The 24,296-nt window shown below is 39.5% G+C and overlaps 2 protein-coding genes across 3 annotated transcripts; one reads left to right on the top strand and one right to left on the bottom strand.

Moving 5' to 3' along the window:
• Positions 1 to 4,907: 4,907 nt before the first annotated feature.
• LOC115738918 (ACT domain-containing protein ACR4-like) lies at positions 4,908 to 8,084 on the top strand. 2 transcript variants are annotated; one of them, XM_048279391.1, is made up of 7 exons: positions 4,908 to 5,366; positions 5,586 to 5,631; positions 5,735 to 5,849; positions 5,941 to 6,008; positions 6,389 to 6,913; positions 7,262 to 7,366; positions 7,469 to 8,084. In XM_048279391.1, exons 1-7 carry the CDS (start codon positions 5,293 to 5,295, stop codon positions 7,811 to 7,813), a joined length of 1,278 nt encoding a protein of 425 aa, XP_048135348.1. In that variant the 5' UTR covers positions 4,908 to 5,292; the 3' UTR covers positions 7,814 to 8,084. The 2 variants fall into 2 exon arrangements, with proteins under 2 accessions (XP_048135348.1, XP_030527588.1); XM_030671728.2 differs by having other exon boundaries at positions 4,911 to 5,366; positions 6,389 to 6,988.
• Positions 8,085 to 19,015: 10,931 nt separating this feature from the next.
• LOC115738919 (photosynthetic NDH subunit of lumenal location 5, chloroplastic) lies at positions 19,016 to 23,743 on the bottom strand. The gene is made up of 7 exons (XM_030671729.2): positions 23,591 to 23,743; positions 23,267 to 23,482; positions 22,805 to 22,955; positions 22,620 to 22,708; positions 21,550 to 21,604; positions 21,117 to 21,202; positions 19,016 to 19,436 (listed from the first exon to the last, which is right to left on the bottom strand). The coding sequence occupies exons 1-7, from the start codon at positions 23,612 to 23,614 to the stop codon at positions 19,284 to 19,286; spliced, it is 774 nt and encodes a 257-aa protein (XP_030527589.1). The 5' UTR covers positions 23,615 to 23,743; the 3' UTR covers positions 19,016 to 19,283.
• Positions 23,744 to 24,296: the final 553 nt, after the last annotated feature.

Raw genomic sequence — 24,296 nt, 5'->3', positions numbered from 1 at the left:
ATTTGTGTTCTTATCTGTAATTCGACGGTCATCGATGATCCCCCGAGGAATTTGCCCGTTTCCCTCTTGTTGCGGGGAGTGCAACTTGTTGCGGAAACAAAACCACAGCTGGTTGAAAGAATTAGTGAGGATGGTGCAAAAAGAGATGGAAGAAAAAAGAGAGAAGACATTCTGATGGTTCAGTCAAAAAGAATCGTGGGGGAGGCGGAGAGGTCCCCTCTTGAACATATCCGTGATGAACGTGACAACTCAAGCCCAACGTGGGGTCGTTGTGTCGGTTTTTGTGGTGACGAAATTAAATTACTTTCCCAGACCTACGTGCAAAAAAAAGCAAAAATTAAAAATAAAAAAAATAAAAGAGACCCTCACAGCTTCTGCTTCAGCAAATGTGTAAGAAAGCTATAAAGGGTTTATAACAGGAGTGTGCATGATTTTAAGGTAAAATCTGAAATCAATTTCAAAAACTGAGGAACATATTTCGACAGATATGGTTCAGGTTCCAAGCAGGTGCAACCTACAACCTGTATCCTATAACTAATTTTCGTGTTTTTTTTTTATATGTTTTCACGCGATCATGTGATATTTTATGGTGTCCGATGATGATTATGTAATCTAAATGACTAATTTCAGTCTCCATTTCCTACAACATTATGACCGAGACTTTTAGTTGTTAATGTCCATATTCATCTGCATGTCTAAATATGAGTTGTCGTGAATGGATTGTAGTGGATTATAGCAGCAAATGGTGGTCATCAAATGTAATGATTTACTGCAATTATTAAATTAAGAATACGGATGAAACCCGGGTAGACCTTAGAATATGTAACAGGATAGGTTTCGGATTTCAAAGTATGCATGATAGATTTCGGGTAGGGGTGTACATGGTCCGAGCCGGTCCCGGTCCGGCATGGAACCGGGGACCGGACCGTAGTCCCGGTCCCCATATTTTTCGGAACAAGGACCGGACCGGGACCGGTGGTCCGGGTCCGGTCTCGGTCCCGGCCTAATAGGACCACTAACTATTGAAAATCTAGTCAACTTAATAAACTATGCCATGGTAAAAACATAGCGACTCGCTATGACTTTTATGATCGACGAACTTGACCAAAATGTTTGAATTCAATACCAAATCAAGCCATTACATGATAAAAACATCACCAACCGCATTCAAAAAAACCTGCAGAGAGAAAAGATGACAAAAAACAAGATGGAAAATAAGACTAAAAAGAGAGTCTTGAGGAGGAGAGTGCGACCATGCAAGGTTGGGAAAAAAATGGGCGGTGGACTTTTATTATTCTGTTTTGTTTTCAATTTTTTTTTGCAATTGTATATATTTATATATAAATAATTATATATTATTGGCGGTCCGATCCGGGCCGGGCCGGTCCGGTCCCAATACAAGAAACCCGATGATTGGACCGCCCGGTCACCGGTCCCATTTATTGGGACCGGGGACCGGACCATCCACCTTAAGGACCGGACCAACCCGGCCGGTTCGGGCCGGTCCCGGGTTGGTCCGGGCCGGTCCGGTCCAGTTTGCACACCCCTAATTTCAGATTCCAAAAAATGATAAACTTGTTCAACAAATAGGTTTCAAGTTTCAAGAGAAACTTGTACGGAACATAAAATCACTCACCCCCATTACATCAGGCAAAATTTTGTGTGCGTGAACACAAGCATCAATAAAATGAGGCAGTGAATTTGACGTGCCAATATCATTGAATTGAATGTGGTTTTTTTTATTTTTTGTTATGTGTCAATGAGCGTGGATGCTAATTTCATAACGTCGTGTTTGCAGGCAGAGTCCTGACGACCGCTGTGGTTTGAGAAGGATAAAATCGCAAATATAGCCCATCACGATTAGACATTGTGCGAGCCAACAAAACTTTTTGACCGGTCTATAATTAAGTCGGTCCAATGTCTGCGGCATCAAATTTCACGAGTGTGAGGATGTTTCAATTTTTCTATCTATGAGGATGTGAATTTATGATCCGATGCCATTGTATGAATGCACTCTTTTGTTCAGTTTTCAAAATATAGCACCGACAATAAGTTCAGTAATTAAGACTTTCCCTGTCATATGGTCTCATTGAAGTATTAACTCATCAAATTGGAAATGACATTTTATAGCAAGGCTTGAGTTGGTGTAAGGTCGAAGTGATGGACCAGTTTGATTCGTTTCTCTTGATAAAACTTTTCAGAATACAACAAGACAACCCCATTTTCCAAACCAATGTAGGTATGCTAATCAGCACATGCTGAATATATTACGTGTGCGGAAGGACAAGCGAAAGAGAGCACGCGGCTTTTTAAAATGGCTCCACACGGCAGGCGTGGAAGGACAAGCGAAAGAGAGCACGCGGCTTTTTAAAATGGCTCCACACGGCAGGCGAAAAGAGTTAGGCTCCGTTTATTTAACGGAAAAAGCATAATCCAAAAAATAATTTTCCTTCCAAATTTACCCTCACTATACTTTCATAATTATGAAAATGTCATAAAAAACCTGAACATTTTCGATGAAGGCCTCAGCCACCGGCGAGCGGGCGAAGAACCACCGATGAGTGGCCAGCAAGCCGCCGCCTTTGTCACCCGAGGTCACCCGACCTTAGGCAAAGATTGGATTGCACGACCCTGTCGGCCTAGGTCGCGCAAACCTAGGTGACGGCTGCTTGGGATTGCCTGAACCGTGCCACCCAAGCCTCACTTGAGGTTGCGCAAACCTCATGCCGCCTTGCCTGTGATCGGGTGAGATTGGCAGTGGCAGATTTGGCTCTCCAACATCGAAATTTGGCCTCACTGGATGTCCACCGACTGCTATTTCTTAAACGATTTTTATTTTTTTAGAAATAAAAGTAAAAGGGTTTTGCAAAGTGTGAATTTTCCAAACACCATTTAAACCAAAGTTCTATCCTAATGTGTTTTTAGAATACACTTTGCCAAATACAACTTACATTTCAGAAGACCCTTTTTGGCCAAAGAGTTTTGCATATTTTCCCAAAGATATTCAGTCAAAGCCAAATCAAACAGGCCTTGAATGGGACTGGATGTTTTGAATTTTCACCGTTGTCTCTATCCTCAAATGCTCGCTCAAGTATGTCGCCGACTTTCACATTTACCACATCAATGTGCAAAATTCGAGGGGGGAGAAAGTGTCGAATGCGCGAGCAAAAAGCTTCCTTCCCCTGAGCAGAAACAAGCAGTCTATATAGTCAATCCAGAAGAAAGAGAAACAGGGAGGGAGGGAAATCCTGCAGCTAGGCAAAAAAAGGCAGTTCCCCTTTTGGAGATGTGTCAAAAGGGTAAAAGACAAGAGGCAGAGGAGAAGATGTCCTCCTTAAGCACAGCAGAAATCTTGCTATGATCATGACCCTTGATGATCAGACGGGTAGGGCTTTTGCTAAGATTTGGCAAAAGGGATAAGACGGATCAAAGGAGACCCACGAAAGCACAATCAAATCTCCACACGGATCTTTTGGTTTTGGGGCAAGAACGGGAAACCTAAGCTCAGCCTTCAAACTATAGGGCTCTTTTACACCCATGTTGTCAAGCTGCAAATTGGCTACGGCATTAGCATTTGACTTCCCAGTCACATATGCACGTTAATATGCCAATTTGACTGTTTAAATCTGAGAGAAAGAGAAGTAATTTAATTAGTCAATCACATGCTCTAGACCATATGATGTGGAACTTAGAAGAAATGTCTTTCTTTTTCTTTTTCTTTTTTCCTTCTTTTGAATTTTAATGATTTGCACTTCTTACCACTTGATGATGTCGATGTTACAAGAGTACTCCTGATTAAAGAGATTTGGATTTCTCGTTCGAGATCGTGGTCCTTTGGATCCACTAACCTCTCTGACAGAAGCTCCGGGGCTTCTTGCGATACTTGAACTAAGCTTGCCCCGATTAGTGCGTAAATCGGAACCCGCCTAAGGATGGAAATCAAGCCAAAAAGGCTTTTCTTTTGTGAGACCAGGTGCAAAACTTGATGGCCTAGCTCAATCCTAAGTAAATTTCAAAGGGGGGAAAGTTGAAAAACTCAAAACGAAGAGAGTCATTCATTCAAAAAGTCGCCATGTGAAGAGCAGAATCGTAACAAGCTCATCTCGACCACACCACGACCTCCCCCATTGCCGTGACCCCAACAGACGAATTCCACCAATTGTAAGGAGGGATGCAGAGAGCCGGGCTCCCGATTTTCCACAACGATGAGATGCATTGATCGAGGCGTAACGCCCGTCTAGACTCGATCTATCGCGAACTTGATGAATCACACGAACGTCGAACGAACGAACGATGTAATTGGATTCACGGTAAAAATCGCGTGACATGCGACTTAAATGCATCCCTGCAACTCGTGCTAGCATGTCATATTCGAGATCTGTACATCACGTCGAGGCAATTTCGTTGAATAACAATACACTTTTGTGAAAAAGGGTTTGCCCAATAATCATGGCACTTCGTGCTAGAGATTGCCGGATATTGTGCCACATCACATTTGGATGTACCCACGAGTCGGTATTCTATCGTCTCGCATCTACGGAACGGGGTTGTATTTTGACATTCTCATTTCTAATCACGCGCAAATGCTTAGCGAGAGCGAGTTCTCTCTATCGAGGGTCGCGTAAATGCTCTAACGTGCGAAACAACGTGATTCGTATGTGGACTTGATCGATTATTATATTCTGTCGTCTCGCTGTACCTCACTCCGGCCTAATCGAGCAACTTAAAATTTCGCAGAGGGTTACTATCATGTGGACCCAAAAAAAAAAAAAAATGAATACTCCAGAAATTATTTTTTAAAAAAAGAAAAAAGAAAAAACACCCTATGTAAAGTACTCGCAAGTAGGAATATTCAAGTCATCATTTTCTCATTCATGAGATTCACCTTGTAAAACACTTGCATTTATTAAAAATGAAATAGAACAGAAAAGAAGTCAGGAGAAGAGTGCGCAAGTGGGGTGTGATCTCTTCTCTTTCGTTGCGTCCCTCCAAAAAGCTCAAGAGCCAGAGCCACCACCCCGTCCCCAGCCTCGCCCAACGCACCACCCACCATACATAGGAAAGGTAAACGAGGAAAAGGAAAAATCTTTCGACCCAGTTTGGGATTTTTCAGAATGGCGGGTGTTAAAATCTCAATGTGTTGAGAGAGGGAGAGAGGGAGAGAGGGGATTTTGACAGAGGAAACGAAGAGCAGAGCCCGAGCAAGGACCTCTCGTCTCTCGTCTCTCGCCCTTCGACGGCGCTCGGTTGTTTCTTTCCGGCTCTCTCTCTCTTTTGGGTGTTGTGCGAAAAATGGATTGCTGGTCTTCTCCTCTCGCCGTCGATGACGAGTTCGAGAAACTTGTTCTTAGAATGAACCCACCGAGGTAACGTCGATCCGTACCTCGTTCGCTCCCTGTTCCTGTGGTCTGTCTCGTGTCGGGTGTGTTCATTTCTTGTGCCTCTGTTTCGCGGATACAAAGTGGGGCTCTTCTTCCTTGCCCCGTGATTTTCTTCTCCTTTCTTGCTGGAATTTGACTTCTATTTTCAAGTTGTTGACGGGTGCTCCCTGTGCTGTTTTTCTGTGGTCGGTGCTGAATTTTCAGGGTCACAGTTGATAATGCCTCCAGCAAAAACGCCACTCTGGTCAAGGTACTCAGTTTTGATGGTTTTCATGGATTCTGTATTGCCTTGTGTTGTGATTTTTTGGAATTTAGGCCGTAATTGCGTTTCCCTTGCTGTAAAATTGTGTTAGGTTGATAGCGCCAATAAGCGTGGGAGCTTATTAGAGGTGGTTCAGGTCCTGACTGATATGAATCTCATGATTCGCCGGGCTTATATTTCTTCTGATGGAGAGTGGTTTATGGATGGTGAGACGGTTGGATTTGATTTTTCTTGTCTTCGTTCATTTGCTTGTTACTGAATTATCAATGACCGGTTTCGTTACAATCATGTTCGCAGTGTTTCACGTGACGGATCAGAAAGGGAACAAGCTTTCTGAAGATGATGTTGCTGAACGGATTCAACTGGTAGATCGACAGAATTATTCTAAACTTCAATTTTGCAAGTTTTTGTTTGTACAAGAATGTTTCACGAAGCACTGTGCAGAGTAATTGCATGATCTCAACAACAATGGTGATGATTTGGAAAATGCTCCTTCGTTTTAATTAAGTCTTTTCTGGTAGTGGGGGAACAATGTTTCAAGAGGCTCAAAGAATGGCCACGTGAGACACATAAACAGTTCGGCAGAAATTGTGTCATGTTATCCCATGGTTCATGTCAGATATAGTGTCTGTAAACAATTAGAGCTATAATTGCTGTTCGCCCCGAACTTTGATGGTTCATCTGCATTTTGTGCAATATCATGTGAGTTTCAATTGATATTGATGGTTCGATTTACATGTGACAGTCACTGGGCCCCAGAATACGGAGTTTTCGGTCCTTGAGGAGCTCTGTCGGTGTCCAAGCTGCCGCAGAACACACAACTATTGAACTGACGGGGAGAGACCGGCCGGGCTTGCTTTCAGAGGTTTTTGCAGTTCTGGCCAACCTGAAATGTAATGTAGTGGCTGCAGAAGTCTGGACCCACAATTCGAGGATGGCATCAGTGGTTTATATCACCGACGAAGCGTCCAGTTTGCCAATTGACGATCCCGACCGCCTTGCTAAGATAAAGCAGTTGCTCCTATTCGTGTTGAAGGGCAACAGAGATAAGAAGAGTGCGAATACCGCTGTCACAGTGGGCTCCACTCACACCGAAAGGAGGCTCCATCAGTTGATGTATGCAGATCGCGATTACGATGTGGATGGTGTGGACGGAGGATCTGCAGGAGAGCGGACCAAAATTTCTGTAACGGTTGATAATTGCACAGACAAGGGATATACTGTTGTGACCTTGAGATGCCAGGATCGCCCTAAATTAATCTTCGATACGGTGTGCACCTTGACAGATATGGATTATGTCGTGTTCCATGGAACTGTCATTGCCGAGGGACCTGAGGCTTATCAGGTAGTATCCCTACTAATTCCTATCGTTCGGTTTCTGATTGATTACAGTTCTAAGTGCTTCAAATGTTTGTATTAGAGAAGTTTTATGCACCCCTTGTTCGTTTTGAGTGACTGTCTATACCAAATGGCGTTCCAGTTCATCTTTGGTGCAGCTTTTTTCTTGAAGTAGCCTCCTCTCTACACTGGACTTCACATTTGTGGTAGAATGTGTTATCTAGCAAATTCATATGGGATCGGTCTCTCTTGATATATTCTTTACCCTCTGTTGTGCCAGGAATATTACATCAGGCACGTGGATGGTTCACCGATTAGTTCCGAGGCAGAGAGGCAAAGGGTGATTCATTGTTTGGGGGCTGCGATTAAGAGGCGAACTTCTGAGGTACAAGATCCACAGAGACTCATGACTCGCACGTGTATAATGTCCTAATGTTTCTTGATCTACGTTCCTCCTTTCGGTAAAATTGGTTCTTCTGTTATGCAGGGAATAAAACTAGAACTCTGTTGTGACGACAGAGTTGGCCTTCTGTCCAATGTGACTCGAATATTCAGAGAAAATGGTCTGTCAGTCACTCGGGCTGAGGTTACCACGAGGGGTTCTCAAGCTGTGAATATGTTTTATGTGACCGATTCCGCCGGTAATCCAGTCAAGAGCGAGATAATCGAGGCTGTCCGGAGACAGATTGGCCTGACGATACTTCGCGTTAAGGACGATTCCTACTCGCAGTCTCCAACACAAGACACCGGTAAATTCTCTCTGGGCAACCTCTTCCGCTCACGGTCGGAGAAGTTCCTTTACAATCTGGGCTTGATAAAATCATGTTCGTGAGAGGTGATTTAGGAAGAATGTAGCTTTTCTCTAGTGTCTGTAAACGATAGGATTAGTCAGAGCTCGCTCTTACTTTTTCATTCATGACCACATGGCGTCAACCAGGATTGGTCCGGGTCGGGGCACAAAGTGTGTAGAATCATAAATTGGCTTGTAAAGTACCTTGTACATAGTTCTCTCCAGCCGCATCTGTTGCTTCATTGGAGGATGTTGTAAGTATATCAGTTGCCCAACTTTTGGTAAATCATTCAATCTGAAGTGGTTTCTCTCATTTGGGTTTCACTTCTGAATAGTATACCCGTGCCATGTATATGGAGTTACATTTCTCTCTGTGGGTGATAGATTCTTATTGAGAGTTCTTACAGCGAAAGTACTGCATAATCCCCTGGCTAGCTCGGTCCGACAAAGGCCGAGGTTTTTCTCACAAGAGTCTAGGTGTGGTTCGCTTTCGATTTAGATGTCGCCCACCCTCTTTTATTTTGAACCACGGAATGGGTTCTTGGCTGGCACAAAGTAAGATTATCGAAATGCGGGGACTTAGATGTTCCTTAGACGATCGAGATGGATTGTCGATGCTGCGCAGCACAAGTTCAATTCGAAGAGGACCTAGGCAACCAGAGATTCTGATTCTCCAGATGCGATTTTCGAACTGAGACGTGATTAGGAGGGGCGATTCTGCTTGCCTTCCTCTTGCGTGCCGCACTCGCGTGCGCGTGATGTGTCCTTGGTTTTCTTCGGAGACCATAGATGCAAAGATAGCACCAGTTATGAAGGGAGACAAGCTCAGTGGAGTCAATCTCAACCGGTCCCTATTTGTACTTTTACATAGTGACATGAATTGCGGAGATTCTGGTGGGAGAACTGACTAATCAAAACCTGTGTCACCAGCTCATTGACAAAGACGCCCCGGGTCTACAAGATCACGGCTATCGGACAGCGATTCATTCCAAATCGTGCCCCGTCGCAAAGGAACTTTATTGACGTATTCCTGTCATTTCCAGCAAAAATTGAGGAGAATGCCACTCCAATTGTAGTGAAAATCTACTCGACATTCCTTAGATATGAAAAGCAAACCCACTAAAACTCTCTAAAAAGCACGGCATCACGTGTTAATTGCATCCAAATCATCACTTATGATTATATGATTATACCTCTCTCTGTTTGTTTATTCTCGGCAAAATGACACTTTTTTTTTTTGGTCCAAAGGCAAAATGACACTTTAAGTGTCGATATTTGTGAAAATCTACTTGACATTCCTTAGATAAGAAAAGGTATACCCACTAAAACTCTCTAAAACTCTCGGCATCACGTGTTAATTGCATCCAAATCATCACTTATTTTCATGTGAAATGATGATTGTATGATTAGACCTCTGCATGTTTGTTTATTCTCGACAAAAGAACACTTCAATTGTAAATATTTGTGTACGGCACTCACTTTGATGTCAATATTTTTTTATCACTTAAATGTCAATTTTTTAAAAATAATTATTATTTAAGTGCTAACTCCGATGAGGTCGCCGAAATTTCTTGCCCTTAACACTAAAGTGATCGTTTTTTTCTCATATTTGACAATAAAGTAATCGTTTTTTGATCACTTAAATGAGAATGTTTTTGAAAAATGATTATTTAAGTGCCAACTACAATGAGGTCATCGGAATTTCTCGTCATTGGCACTACATTGATCTTTTTTCCCCAATTTGATACTAAAGTGATTTTTTTTATCACTAAAGCGTTAATTTTTTTTTTCAAAACGATTATTTAAGTGCCAATTTCGGTGAGGTAGTCGAAATTTCTAATCGTTAGTACTAAAGTGATCATTTTTTTTTAATTTGATACTTTATGATCTCAAAAAAATATATAATAAACGCCGTACATAAATAATAATATTTTGAGGGGTCCTTGTGCCGTTTATTCTCCTTTTGCAATCAATAGGTCGAAGAAGACACCCTTCGAAAGTTTCTGAATTGCAATTTTTGACTTTTACAAGTGCTCTCCGACAAACTATGATTATGACCAGGAGCCGCCGGTTCGGTATACGAATTAAGTGCTAATTAATTTAAAAAGTTGATCGAATCCACTTGGTGAAGATGTGACGCAGAAGATGCCCTGATGCAAAGCATTATGGGAATCAGCACCATCATTGGATTAGCACTAACTCCTAAAAATATTCTCGGAAAAGGTTCGATCCATCTCATTCCTACGTGGCGTGCACAACGTGGTGAATTCTGGTCCTGAACATTGTTCTTATCTTAAACTTTTCTCGATTTGTTGTATTTTAACATATTTTCAACGACATATAAAACTACTTTTTTTTTTATCATTTTGTCAATGACCACGTCTTTTTTTTTTTTTTTTGGTCAGAGTCAATGACCACGTCATAAAAAGGTAATGCTTTGCTTTTTGGGTGAGTGGTGCGTGTTGTCAGCAATACGTGAATAATGATGCAGCCGTAGAAGAGTTCTCCTGGTAGATATACATAACCATCACAATTTTTATTTTATTTTATTGGTCAAGAAACTATCACAATTTAGATTAGAGTTTGTCTCTACTCCAAATTAGACTAGAGTTTGCCGAATTGGGTGATTAAGATAAGTAGATTGGGGGTTTGCTTCTTGCGGGTGTGAAATTAAGAAGTGGGAACTTTCGTATATTCTAACTCAAGTCTTGCTTATTAGGGCTTTTGAATGGCTCTTATTAATAGGTGTCTCGAGAGCACTAATTAAATGATGAGAAAAAAGTGACAATACATGTTGACATACTTTAGGAATTGAGAAAAGAGCGTGTTTTGAGGAAGTCACCTATTTCAAACAGTAACATTTACGAAAAGAACCACATAAATAGTTTTGAACTATGACTCAATGTATAATGTCGTCCATAAACTGTTAATCTATTTAAGTATTGTCCTTAAACTTTTGGTACATGTTCAATTTAACCCGTGGATTAAATGAAATTGCTAGTGTTGTCATTCCACTAATTCAAGTTATCAGAATTATCAACAACAACAAAAAAAAAGTTAACAAAATTTGCTGATTTGATTTCTTATTCGGTTTGTTTGAATGGTGAAAAAAAAAAGTTAAGGCATGGATTATCCACGTAAGGTATTCAACACAAATTAAAATATAATAGTCATTTTAATTTTTTAAATTTTGTATAATTTAGAAAATCATTAATCATATTATTTGATGATGTGGGTTATTATATCCCGATTAGATGTATATATATTTCTTGTATCCACGTGCAAAAATATTATTTGTTCATCTGTTGTTCAAACTTAATGGGCTAGAAGCCAAATTGGCAAGTTCTATTAACTTGAACTAATTGAAGATTAACATTGAGTATTTTCATATATTTTAGGAACCACATCAAATAAATTAAAAATTCAAGGATAACGTTGCACATTAGGCCAAGGTTCAAGATCATATTGAATTGAAGAGTTTAGGTATGACATTGCACATTAAATCAAAATGCACGAATCATTTTCGTAATGTTTCCTAACTTTTATAGGGCCTCGCTATTTTCAACCCCATTTTGGCTAAGCCGCTCCCTTTTTCAATCAATAGACCAAAATACCCTTCTCTCTCTCATTTATTATTTCTTTCTTTCTTTCTTTTTTTTGTCGTCCTAACTATCCTAACTAACATAAATGCCTTTCTTTCTATTTTCTTTTTTCAAATTATCAACTTCACAACATAAATATCAAATTACACCCAATAGAATATCATCCTTCATGTATCATGTTATCACTTTGCCTAGAAAAGGTCATTATTTTTAATTTATGGTCTTGTTTTTTTTATTAAATAACAAAATTTATGTAAAAGATTAGAAATTTTTATTTGTAACACCTTATGAACACACAATTAATTGCCTATTTTTATGAAATAGTTTGAGGGAAACTTTATTTCAAAGTTGAAAATTATAATTCAATCTAATTATCTAGCAGATTTTGACCTTGTGGGTGCATTTTCAGAATAAATTTGTATGTTTTTAAAGTTAAACATTGTTGATTTGTGCTTTCTTTTGAGTTTTTCACATTTATGAATTGCAAGACAGGATTGAAAATTTATTTACACATTTTGCTCTTTCAAACTCGCGTAAGATTTTCTTAGGAGAAATTTTTAAGCATATTTTAAAATTTTGATCTACTTTCTATGAGATTAAATTTATAATCGATATCAATTACTTTCTTCGTTGCATAAGAGTTTTTTTTTTTTTCGAATCGTAGCGAAGTTGAACAAGTAAGAAGTTTCATGTCTTTCCATTTATGCATTTATCCTTTGTTAATATTTAGATTAAATATAAACATGTTTGACATTTTGATCATGCTTTTAACAAATTAATGCAGTTTCCCTCACACTATTCGGAAAAAAAAAAAGACGCTTAATTGTGTTCATAGTCATAAATATAAATTTCTTATGAATGAAAATAGGAGACCATAAATTAAAATTGACAACATTCTCTACGTAAATGATAATAAAATATGGTAAATTGATATCTTGATGTGTGTAATGGAGCCATTATATTGTGAAATTATTGAGAGAGATGATAGAAATAAAACATTTTTTGTGGATTAGCCTAATAAAAAAAGAAAGAATAAATTGAAGAGAGAGAAAGAGAGAGAGATGATGATATTCCAGTAAGTTAATTGGAAGAAATGAGTATTTTAGCCAAAATAAGGGTGGAAACCGCCCCTTTTATAACTCGTAACCAAAATCAATAACAATGAGGGAGCCACGAATCAAGCTTCGAGGATGAGTTCTTCAATGCAATCAACTAAGGGTTTAATTGTCAATGACTTGGTGATAATGATATCACATAAAAACCAACTTCGTTATTTAATCGATAATCCAAACGAAAGAGTGGAGATATTAAGGAAAATCTAATATCCCCAGAACGTTGTGATTAACTTGAATTTGAAAAAAGGGAAAATTGATTTTTGTCGCCGATGACTACGTAGATGATTTTGGTTACACGTGTCAATAAATTTGGATACCCTGCCGTTTTCAAAATCTAACCCTAAGAAAAATCAAATGGTTGTAGGCATCATTCCACCTCAACAAATATACAAAAAGAAAAAATTAAAATTAAATTAGCACAATTTCAATATATTTAAAATATTTTTTATAATTCTTCTGAAAATTGATGAGGAAAAATTAACTGCCGGAAGCTAATTTCAACCAATTCCCTTTCTTGTTGTATCTCGCTCGATAGAAAATACATATCATTCCATTGCGAAAGCAACCGAAGAGTACGCAAACGCTTCTTGCTGAGGCCGGGATAAGTTGAAGAGGCACATCCGACAACCAAAGATCGAATGACATGCCCATCTTCTCACGAGTCGCTCCAATCGCACTAGGCAAGTCAAATTGTGGGTAAAAGGAGAAAAAAAAAAAACCAAATTGTCGAAGCTACAGAAATCTCCATCGAGAGAAAATTCATCTCGAATTCTAGAGCCATTTCAAACTTTGTCTCCACAAATTATTAATAATCGCTTCTAACGTTTGCAATAATTAGTCAATAAAAATTATGTCCATTATCAACGATAATTTATGTATAAATATCTTCGTGGAGGATAGAAAATTTATCCCCTCCATTTATTTTCGCAAGCAATTCAAGATATTGTCTTTAGGAATTTTTCAAATCATCCTTACCGAAGCAGTAAACCCAAAACGACGCGGATAACGACCCCCGCTTTGATGATTCTGCAATTAACCGACAGAATCCCCGGTGTTTTTTTCTGACCAGATCCACCCCCATCTCCAGTGGTCCACGTGGCATTACCCAACCTTACTAGGTCGCTCGGTCAGTCGCCAGTAGATCGTGGGGCCCACCTTTCTGGCACTCATTGTCCGGTCCCAACAAAAAAAAATTGATTCTCCTTCGGCAGTCGATGGCCCCCTCCTTCGTTTTATTGTTCGAGTCGTGCCTCGTTCTTTCTATACATCTAGCACTAAATTAGGCGTTTTCTCCTCCGCGCTGAACCCCAAAAATTATAAGAAGCACACATAATTAACGTTTAAATTCACGTAGTAATTTTGACGATTTTTTACAAAGCAAGACAATAGCTTTGATTTCATGCAAAATTAGACTCTCTTGCTACATGCCTTGAAATTGTCTCAGAAAGTTCATACAAATGTCCTATTAAAACTTGATTCTTAAGGTACTCTAACTTGACACGATGTTTTTTGGCACCCGACAAAGTTTAGGTCACACAACTGTGGAACGAGATCAAATTTTTAGCTAAAAATTAATCATATAGGATAATTTGTGAGCCTATCCCAAGGTTCAATTATCATATTTCACAATTGCAATTTGAGTTCAATCCAAATCATTTGTTCTCATCACAAAAGAAAGCTGTGTCAAAGCGCCCCTACTTTATATAGACTCAATTAGGTCTTTCGGGCTTCGTTCCATAAGTTTTGTATCCATGAATGGCTAACTTTCGACCAAAAAAAAATTAGGTCCCCTAATTGCGGTGACATTTATAATGGAGTTCTGTCTCGTGTTTAATAAAGCAAGAGCTTTTTAATTGGTTACATTGTTGATACGGGGATGAACTGTTTTTCTTTCTGTCGTTTTGTCGTAGGATTGGCGCCAATTTTACTTGAAGTAGGACACAAAATGGTGGGCATCGTTTCAAAAGTCGCGTGGGGGGATATGTCTTGTCCCGAACCCGCCTCGGTCCATGGGTCGCTAGACGTGGGGGATGAAAGGGATCTTCACCTTGACCTTATCATCTTATCCAAACGTACGAGAAAAGAGGAAAAGACAGAAACAGAGGAATTTGGGGTTGGGCCAGGGTGACTGGCCATGGAGGATTGCCTTTTGTTTCCTTTTGTCTATTTGGCCCAAAGAAAAAGTGGCCGAAGCCATTTGTTTGTTTGTACGAGGAGCGATTTCGTCAGTTACAATTTGGTTTGAACCTTGTCACCTTTTCACTTACAGATATGCGCCGTTTAAACCTGTCTCGTGCTCACTTACTCTTGACTCTCACCTCAGTTTGAATATGAATTTTTCTAAATTGAGTTAATGTATAGATACATTTTAGCAATAGAGATCGGATCGGATCGGATCGGATCGAGTACATTGCATAAGTTGAGTTGGGTGCCGGTAACTATATTTGCATTGTATGAAAATAGATCGAAATGGGTCGAGTAAGTGAATTTGGTTCAGATTATTTTTTACCCGATTCTATCAACCCATTTTGACAAATCTGCTTACAGTAGATAAAAGTTGAAACAAAACATTCAAGATTATAAACAATACAATGCATTCATCTTACGCAATGTCAATGCGAGTCTCTTTATCCTATGGACAGCTCCTTCGGACTATTGTTGTAATCCAAATTGAAACAAAGACTTGTAATTGTCGCAACCTAAAATTAGAGATTTCGGGTTAATGGATTACCAGATTAATTAATTAACTTAACTACCTAGCTCGAATTCTCCCAAATTCTACCAAATCGTGACTTACGGTTCAAGTGATTATTAGGCAAAAGTTTTCAAAATGGAGTCGCCACTAATCATTTTATGGTAGGCGGAGTAGACACCTAGATAAAGTATTGGAAAAAATACTTTATTCCTACGAACCATAGATTCATTGAGTTCGGGGACTTGGTTATTATTAACGTCCTTTCGATACCTTTCATTTCAATGAAAAACATTTAAGCATGCGGCTTGGATTGATTTTAATGTAAAGTCCTAACATGTGGGGTGATCATGCGGGTGCACAAAATTTATTTAACACAAAATAATCAAAGCATCAAATAAATTGCAAGATAGGGAAAGAGGGAACATACATGGACGATGCAGCCTAAGCCCTAACGCTTATCTCCGATGTGTGATACTTAGTCTAATGCAATATTTTTATGGATTTTCACTTATTTAATGAAGAATGCAAATGAATGAAATACATATGCAGTCTTAAACTAAATTGCATGCAAGGCATTTATTTGACCTAATTCTAAGACATGCGAAAATGAGGCTAACTAGAATGACAATGCGATTCTAATTAAATGACGTACGAATTGACTAAATCAACCTAATCTAGAAGGCATGTGAAAATGTCATGAATTTAACCTAAGTGACATTCAACATTAGGCTAAATGACTTAAACATGTAAACTAGATTAACGAACCTAGACATGCAAATAACAACATGGCCATACGATGACATGGCATTCTAAATGACGTAGCAAACGACATGGCGTACATGCAGATGACATGGCAATTACATGACATGCGAATGATGTGGCATGCAATTGGTGATATGGCAAATGACATAGAAAACTATATGACATGACGATTATGATTCTAACCTATATGACATGCATATAAAATAAAATGCATTATCTAGATGCATGATATGGAATATTCTAAATTATGTGAATACATATGCACAAGATTTTTTTTTTTTTTTGCATTTTTTATTGAATTTCGGGATAATTATTAATGAAATCAAAACTATCCTAAACGAAGATTATCCTAAATATTTGGAGAATATTTTGAATTAAATCCTAAATTATATAGGAAATCTTTAATCCTAAGTCTAAATGTTTTAATTTATAATATCCTATCTAAATGAAGATGCAATCTATCTAATTTGCAAATTAAATTTAATGCACCAAATCTATTAGATACGGTTTCTAATAAATCATATCTTCCTAAATGAATGCCTATTCTATGAGACAAGATTTTTAGGAAATCTTATCTATCTAAAGCCAATTGAATTTTCGAGATAAGATTTTTAATAAACCTTATCTTTTTAAATCTATTTTTTTTAATTTTCAAATAAAGAAACAACCAATCAAATATGCAAATAAAGATATGCATGATTTTGAAAATGTTTTCCTATTCAAATTCGGTAACAAATTGAATTCATGAGTCAAATCTGGTGGTTAAGAATGGATATCTCGATTCCCGCTCCATCGAGACAAATATCGGGGTCAAGATTAGTCCGAATTTGCAAGTTGTCGTCAAGGAAATATCCTAATTTGAACCGGTTTTCTAATAACTGAAAATATGCATGAGATAATCAAATTCAAAATAGGAAAGGATATCACCGAAATAATTAAGATAATATTCTCACCTATTTCGAATATTCCCATGGATATGCTCCCCGATTTGAACCAACGGATCGGGATCGGACCGATGCAACACGATGAACGATGAACTCATGGCTCGCGGTGCGATGATGGATTCAGAATCGAATCCCCTAACATACACCTTCAATGTTAGTGGTAACATTAATGAAATCCCACCGTCCATTCTCATCCGACGCCCAAAAATCCACCATGTCATTTGAAGGATGCGAGGAAAAAATTGGGTGGAACTTTTGAAACCTGAATTCCCTCTCTCTCCTGATATCCGTTACGGAATTTGTTCTGCTCTATTCACACCTTTGCGCCCCCCTCGCATTGTCCGTTGCCTCCCCTCCTTTGCGCCCCCCTCGCATCGTCCGTTGCCTCCCCTTGACGCGGCTCTCCAATTCAAGGCCGCCGGCTTCGTCTCGGCTTGCCCTCTCACTCAACGCATCGAGGGGAGGCGACGGACGATGCGAGGGAGGCCGACAGTCACGAGGTGGCGAGCGGGGAAGACAGAGGACGCGTCGAGCGGAAGAGACAAGTGAGGCAACAAAAGCGTGAAGGTGCGAAGAGAGCAGAGCAAATTTCATAACGGATATGAGGAGAGAGAGGGAACCCAAGTTTCAAAAGTGCCTCCTTCAAATGACGTGGCGAATTTTGGGAATAAGAATGTATGGTGGGTGGGATTTCATTTAATGTTACCATCGACATTGAAAGTGTATGTTAGGGGATCACGAGTTTTGGACATCAAATGAGAATGGACGGTGGGATTTCATTTAATGTTACCACCGACATTGAAGGTGTATGTTAGGGGATCTGGTTTTGATGGACTCGTGGGACGATGCTGGTGGCTGTGGATGGCTCGCAGATGCTTGATGGGATTCGGTCCAGCAGTGCTTGGTCGTGGGCGCTGAAACGAGACAAGCAAGGACGATGGACTGAAGATTTCGTGTAGGGTCAGCAAGGCTACAAATATATTCAGCCGAAGAGGTGGTCACCAAGCTGGAAACCTCGTTGAAAACCTGCAACAAAATATTCCAGCGTGGCTGCAACTGGCAGAACCTTTTGACCTTATTAACTGGTGATCAAAATCAAGTGTCGTGACAGCAAAGATGAATTAGATCGACAAGGGCAACAAAGAGCAACCCAGGTCGTAAACGACGATCATGCGAAGAAGGACCAAGAGTGCTGGCTCGGTGGTGAACAGATTGGGACATCGGCTGGAACCATGGACTTTTCCATCGGAGTAGTCGTCCACAGGTTGTTCAGCAAGGTGCACGGGTGAACGAAAACCATTAAATAATTGTACAGATTTCCCCAAAGGAAAGTGGACAAGACAAAGAGAAAAGAGAAAAGACCAAGGCTTGACCAATGGGCAAATATTTTGGGTCCACCGAATGTAAGGACCTCAACGCCTTTCTTTAATGGTCTCCTCTTCAGGCGTCTTCTAGTTGTGTTCACCTCTTTTCAGAGCGAGATCTCTAATGGTGAAGCCCCCTCACCATCTCTCTCTCTCTCTCTCTCTCTCTCTCTAGTGGCCGTGTGTTATAATTGGGTGGCCCCCCAAAACGTGAAGAGCTCTCTCATTCTTATAGAAAAAATCCCCCAATTATCCCCCAAAAATATGCAACCGTGCGTTTGTGAGCATCCCGAGAATATCTCCATGCAATCTTTTATCGATCCGAATAAAAATGCACACTAAGAAAAAAAAAATGCAAAGTGATTAATGCCAAATTAAACTAATCTAAGTAACAACTATATGAAAAAATGATTTTAACATTTTTGCTAGGGACTAATGCTAGTCCCTAATTTTTATGCAATAGATGATTAAATAAGAAATCAAAATTTATGTGTCAATAATGATCATGGCGACGAGCCGAAGGCGGCAACATGAAGGAATCGAGTACTCTTATCTGAAGCGGAAGTTTTCACGCAAGCAGCGCTCTGCATCACGAAAGAGCGGGGTTAATGGCCTGGAACATTCCCACAGCAAACTCGCACACTTCGGCTCTGTTCCCTGATTATATGTCACGCTACTATCCTCCCAAGTTGAATCGAGATTCACAGATCCATGCTAGAGCTTGGAAGGATCCAGCAAACTTGGGAGACGAGAAAAGGGAAGTTCAAGCAAATCCCAGACATCTAACGGTATCATATCATCCATTCCTCACAAGGGGTCCAACGATGAAGGAAAGACTCGGAAGCAGTCATTCTGTGCTTCCAATTTAAAGAAAAATTCCGTCAGAACACTACAACAATTGAGCAATTAACAATCGCGACCTGGCTCTTCCCAAGTTTGCTCTCCAACAATAACAGTGAAATGAAAGAAGAAAATTCGAGGAGGGCATGACCCAGTACTAATTTGCACAACACAACTAATCAAGGCCATATCACACCACGGGAAGTTCACCACAGTCGGATACGACCACTCTCTTCCTGGGACGGTCTCCTCGGTCTGTTTCTTGTGACTCGATCAGCCTGACAATGTCCAAGCCCTCTAACACTTGCCCAAACACAACGTGCCTCTGGTCCAGCCACGGCGTCTGTCATAAACGAGATGAATCATTGACACAGGTGAAAAGAATGCGCAGGAGAAATTGCAGAACGGATGAGATTTTATGTTCAAGAGAGGTCGCTAGAGTTCTCAAACAATTAGCAGCTCACTAATAAGATGCAGAAGCGGCTAATATGTGGTTCGTAAGGAAATTAACACTGAGGCAACATTTCTGGTGGATTGTTGTTGTTGTTGGATTGAAATATTGTCATGCATACACTTCATACATGGATGACATGCTTGCATAGCAATCTTGATGCATATATCAGGATTAAGCTAGTTTAAAAATGTTGGCAATGTCTGAGCATATTTTGCTGGAAAATGTTAAGAAGGAAGCACTGATGACAACTTTGATCGACTCCAATACTAGTAAGGAAAAATAAGCAATGCAGCAAAAAGGTGAGAAATTTGCAATAAGAAGTTGCGTCTCAGCTACCATCACCCCTGATTGCAATATTCCACCTCAAGTGGGGCAACAAAGAAATTAGCCTTAAAATCTGGCTAAAGAGAGGTGGGAATGTTTTCCAAAGCCATGTTAGACTGATCTAATTCTCCAGGAGATTTCAGATTTTGGCAGTAAAACTAACAATATTTCTTCCTCATCCCAACTCCAAAAACCTGCGAAATGTGGGTTTTACTCACCCCTTTGGGGTGGGATGGGGTGGGGCAGTGCAGGTTTTTTGTTGGGGCAGGTCTTAATGCCATCCCTCGAATTGAGTGCCTTTTACTTTTGGTTTAAGCGATGGCTATTCTGATCCAAGGCAGAAGCAAACCAGTTTCACAAATTCTGTTCCACAAGATTTGTTTGGGCAAACAATTAGCTAAAAATTCAGAAGCTTTGTCCATGCAACGCACTAGCCAATCATCTATGATAATATTGGTCGACAAAGTGGCATCCCCAAGCATAACATGTACACGATTCCAATCAAGGATTTGTTGTAACCACCTGTGAATAGGAATAATTAAGTGAAAATGGTCTATAATGGGCATGTCAAGAACTATAAAACCAGTTGGCCAGGCTTTTAGGGACATTAAATAACTAAGACATCTCTCTCTCTCTCTCTCTCTCTCTCTCTCTCTCTCTCTCTCCCTTGCCTAAAAGCTACTATAGATATGCTCCTCTAAAATATAAAGCATCTAATAGAAAAATCTCTCTCTGTCTCTCTGTCTCTGTCTCTCTCTGTCTCTCTCTCTTGCCTAAAAGCTACCATAGATATGCTCCTCTAAAATATAAAGCATCTAATAAAAATCTCTCTCTCTTGCCTAAAAGCTACTATAGATATGCTCCTCTAAAATATAAAGCATCTAATAAAAATCTCCCTCCCTCCCTTATCCTGCCTAAAAGCTACTATAGATATGCTCCTCTAAAATATAAAGCATCTAATAAAAATTTACTTCTCAGACACCAAGCTCTCCTAGCATAAATGAGATCCTACACAAAATTCCAAGGTTCAAAACTTGAGCTGGGCAAAGAATATACTTCTTCATGCAATTCTGCAATAGCCCCCACAATCTCAAAATTGTATAAACATAACTAAATATGAAAAATCGAGGAAAAATTGCAAAACGGTATCCTTATTCCCAGCGCTGGAAAAATGCGACTTTTGTATTGACATGATAAATTATCAGCAACATCTTGTGAGTAGAAGAAACATGATATTAAGATTACCTTCACAGTGCAGATAAAGAACTGGCTCCCATTGGTGTTGGGGCCGGCATTTGCCATGCTGACCACCCCAGGTCCAACATGAGACACTGCAACCCATTCCATTACTCTCAATAAGAGGGATCTTGACGTGTGACATTTTATAGAAGAATAACTATATTTTCAATTCGGCTAAAAGTTGAAGGACAGCACTCAGAAGAAGTGAGAGAGTTCAAGTTAGGAATCGCCCCCACCACATGCTTATTACATCAAAATTAAATATGAGAAATTCGTATTGACAGCGGCCACTGTAGTTAGAATGCATATGAGATGCATCAAGCATTAAGTCAAATATCTTATGATCATAGTCCTCTAACAAAAAAGTAACTATAAATTGTTTTTTTCTAAGATGTGTCCTTATCCTACCATAAGTACAGCATACGAGAAATAGTCTTACACTTAAAGCTTTCATCTTTAAAAGTACGGCCATATATGCTTTTACCCCCTGTTCCCTGCAATAGAGACAAATATCAGACTGGTTCAGAATAATTTAAATTATCATAGTCGTGGTCACCCTTAAGGGAAATAGAATGCCAATAAATTCACACTTCAGACAGATTAAGGATTGGAGAGAGTTCCTTGAAACTGTTAATACTCTCAAACCAATATTACCCGACAAGAATCAGCACAAGTTACAACACAAGCTATGTTAAATGGTTCTATGTGCATAAATACCATGCTTCGTAAAAATTCAAACAGTTCCAAAAGAATCTCAGCTGCTCAAGGAACAAATGCAGCAACTCATAGATATTAGCTACAAAGTCACCGAGAACTGCCACACTTTTGGAAAGGATGCCCCTAGTGTTCAACATAAATGCTACAAATACATGACAAAACCTAAAAATGGAACAAAAAGGACAAATATACATAATGCTCAGAAGTGCCTGTGATATTTGACTCCATTTATGATCCGAGACTAAGGGATGTACACCATCAATACAAGCATCCTAGGAGACTCATGTTGTGAGTCAAGATCATCACAAATTCTTCAACTGGTATTATTGTTCTTTTAAATCGAAGAACCCGCTTCACAATTAGAAATACTCTGTCTCGACACCTTCAATGTCCTTAACAATCATTAGATTCCCCAGTCTTACGCTGCTTTGGTTTTCTCTTTTGTGCTTTTAGTTATTTGCTCTATTAGGAGGTAGAAGAGCTTTGAACTGTCTGCGATTCATCTTACAAAAGAAAAGCCTGCATATATTTGTCTAATGGTCAACACGTATTACAAATCCAACCGCATCATCCATCACTCACATGGCCTCGGTGAGACCAGGCCTTGGCATCACCCTGTTTAATTGATTAATTTCACCCCAATCACAAGGAATGAATGGGGACAAAGAGTCTTAACAACTGTTATGGCATCAGATGACATTCAATCAGAAGAGGTCCACACGGCAACCATCAAAAGGAAAACAGGCCAGAGTTACTATAATGTGAATTCGAGGACATTGATGAAGTACCCACATTTCCTTTGTCAAAGTCACCTCCCTGAATCATAAAATCTTTGATGACACGGTGGAACGATGAACCTTTGTATCCAAAGCCTTTCTCTCCTGAAGAAAAACAAAGAAGGATTGGATAATCATCTTTTGGAAACAATTTGCACAATGCAATACTCAAGTTAGTTCCACAGTAGAGAATAAGAAGACCTGTGCATAAAGTGCGGAAATTCTCTGCTGTTTGTGGAACATCGTCTCCATATAATCCAATCACAATTCTTCCAGCAAGCTTCCCGACAGGGTTACCGATGCTAATGTCAAGGTAAACTTTGTTGGTAACTTTTGACTGAACAGCCGCATCCTGAAATCCCAGAAGAGACCAACACACACATATAAGAGATGTAACCTAAAGTGTATGCAGTTAGATTATGCAGGCGCCAATTAGTTTCAGAGAATAATAGTCCTCAATTCACTTCACGGAACAACACCTTACACTCCCAGAAAGATCGTCCACTGCTTATCGGGACATATTGCTTTGACTTCGGTTTAGGCAATAATTTAGGACTCAATACAACAACAACAAATTCAACTCAACTGTCAATCCACTTCCTTCTCGTCCCTATACTGCGAAAAGCACAAAGATTTAGAGAACGAGAAGACAACATAGGTAACCTCGGCACTTGCTCGAACCGAGCACGGACGGAATTTCCTCTGAGAAGAAGAGTTGAGGGGAATCAGGCGCGGAGAGCCGGAGAAAGAGCTAGAAGACGACGCCGACAAGCTGGCCTTCAATGGAGGCGGTCGGACGCTGGCGGCGACATTGCAAGATGGGCTCAAACCTCTGATCTCCGAGCCGTTCCTTGGAGTGGTAAGCGAACCAACATTGGACTGCTCAGAAACAAAATGCAAATGGTAAATTAACCCAAAAATCAATGCTTTACCCGAAAAGCATCGGCGGGATACTGCGCAATATTGGAAGGGAAACGAGGGATTTACCAGAGCTGTGAAAGAAGCGGCCATGGATGACGATGAAGATATTTTTCTGCTGTCGAGGAAGGTTAAGGATTGAGCTGCCGTCGGTATAAATATGTAAGAGATTGGGTGGGTGGGTTGGTGCGCGGAGAAACGATGTTCTCGAGAAAGGACGACTTTTAGAATTGTCAAAGAAGTCGCCGTACTTTCTTTCAAATTTATGTTTTTTTTTTCCCTTTTAAGTTTTGCAATTTGAGATTATGTGGATGGAAAATCGATAAAATATAATGCATTCTATAAATTGTGAAAAGTCACGTTAGGAAATAAAATTCAACAAAGAAAAGAGATAAGTGAACTTGTGTTAAATAATAATAATAATAATAATAATAAGCGCACGCATGGCAACACTTGTGCTTCAAAAATCAACTTCCGACTAGAAGTTTATTTTTTTTATTTTTTCCCTGAGCAGAAATTTTTTTTTTTCTACTTATGCTCCATAAGTTGATTTAACGTTTGATAACAACATAAAATGTCTGTTTTTTGAATAGAAATTCATTTGGTAACGATTAAAAATTTATACTTCTGAAATATTATTAACACAAAATATTTTTATGAAAAATCATTGTCGACGGCGGAAAAAATTTTACTTTATTTTTAATTTTTTAAAAAAAATCTATTATTTGAAATTATTATTTATTTTTTACCGTAGCCACCAGAGATGGCAACTCGG

The sequence above is a fragment of the Rhodamnia argentea genome, chromosome 1 (genome assembly GCF_020921035.1).
Source record: "Rhodamnia argentea isolate NSW1041297 chromosome 1, ASM2092103v1, whole genome shotgun sequence".
Taxonomy (NCBI): domain Eukaryota; kingdom Viridiplantae; phylum Streptophyta; class Magnoliopsida; order Myrtales; family Myrtaceae; genus Rhodamnia; species Rhodamnia argentea.
The sequence above is the reverse complement of the archived record's forward strand: the minus strand, read 5'-3'. Positions and strand labels throughout refer to the sequence as shown.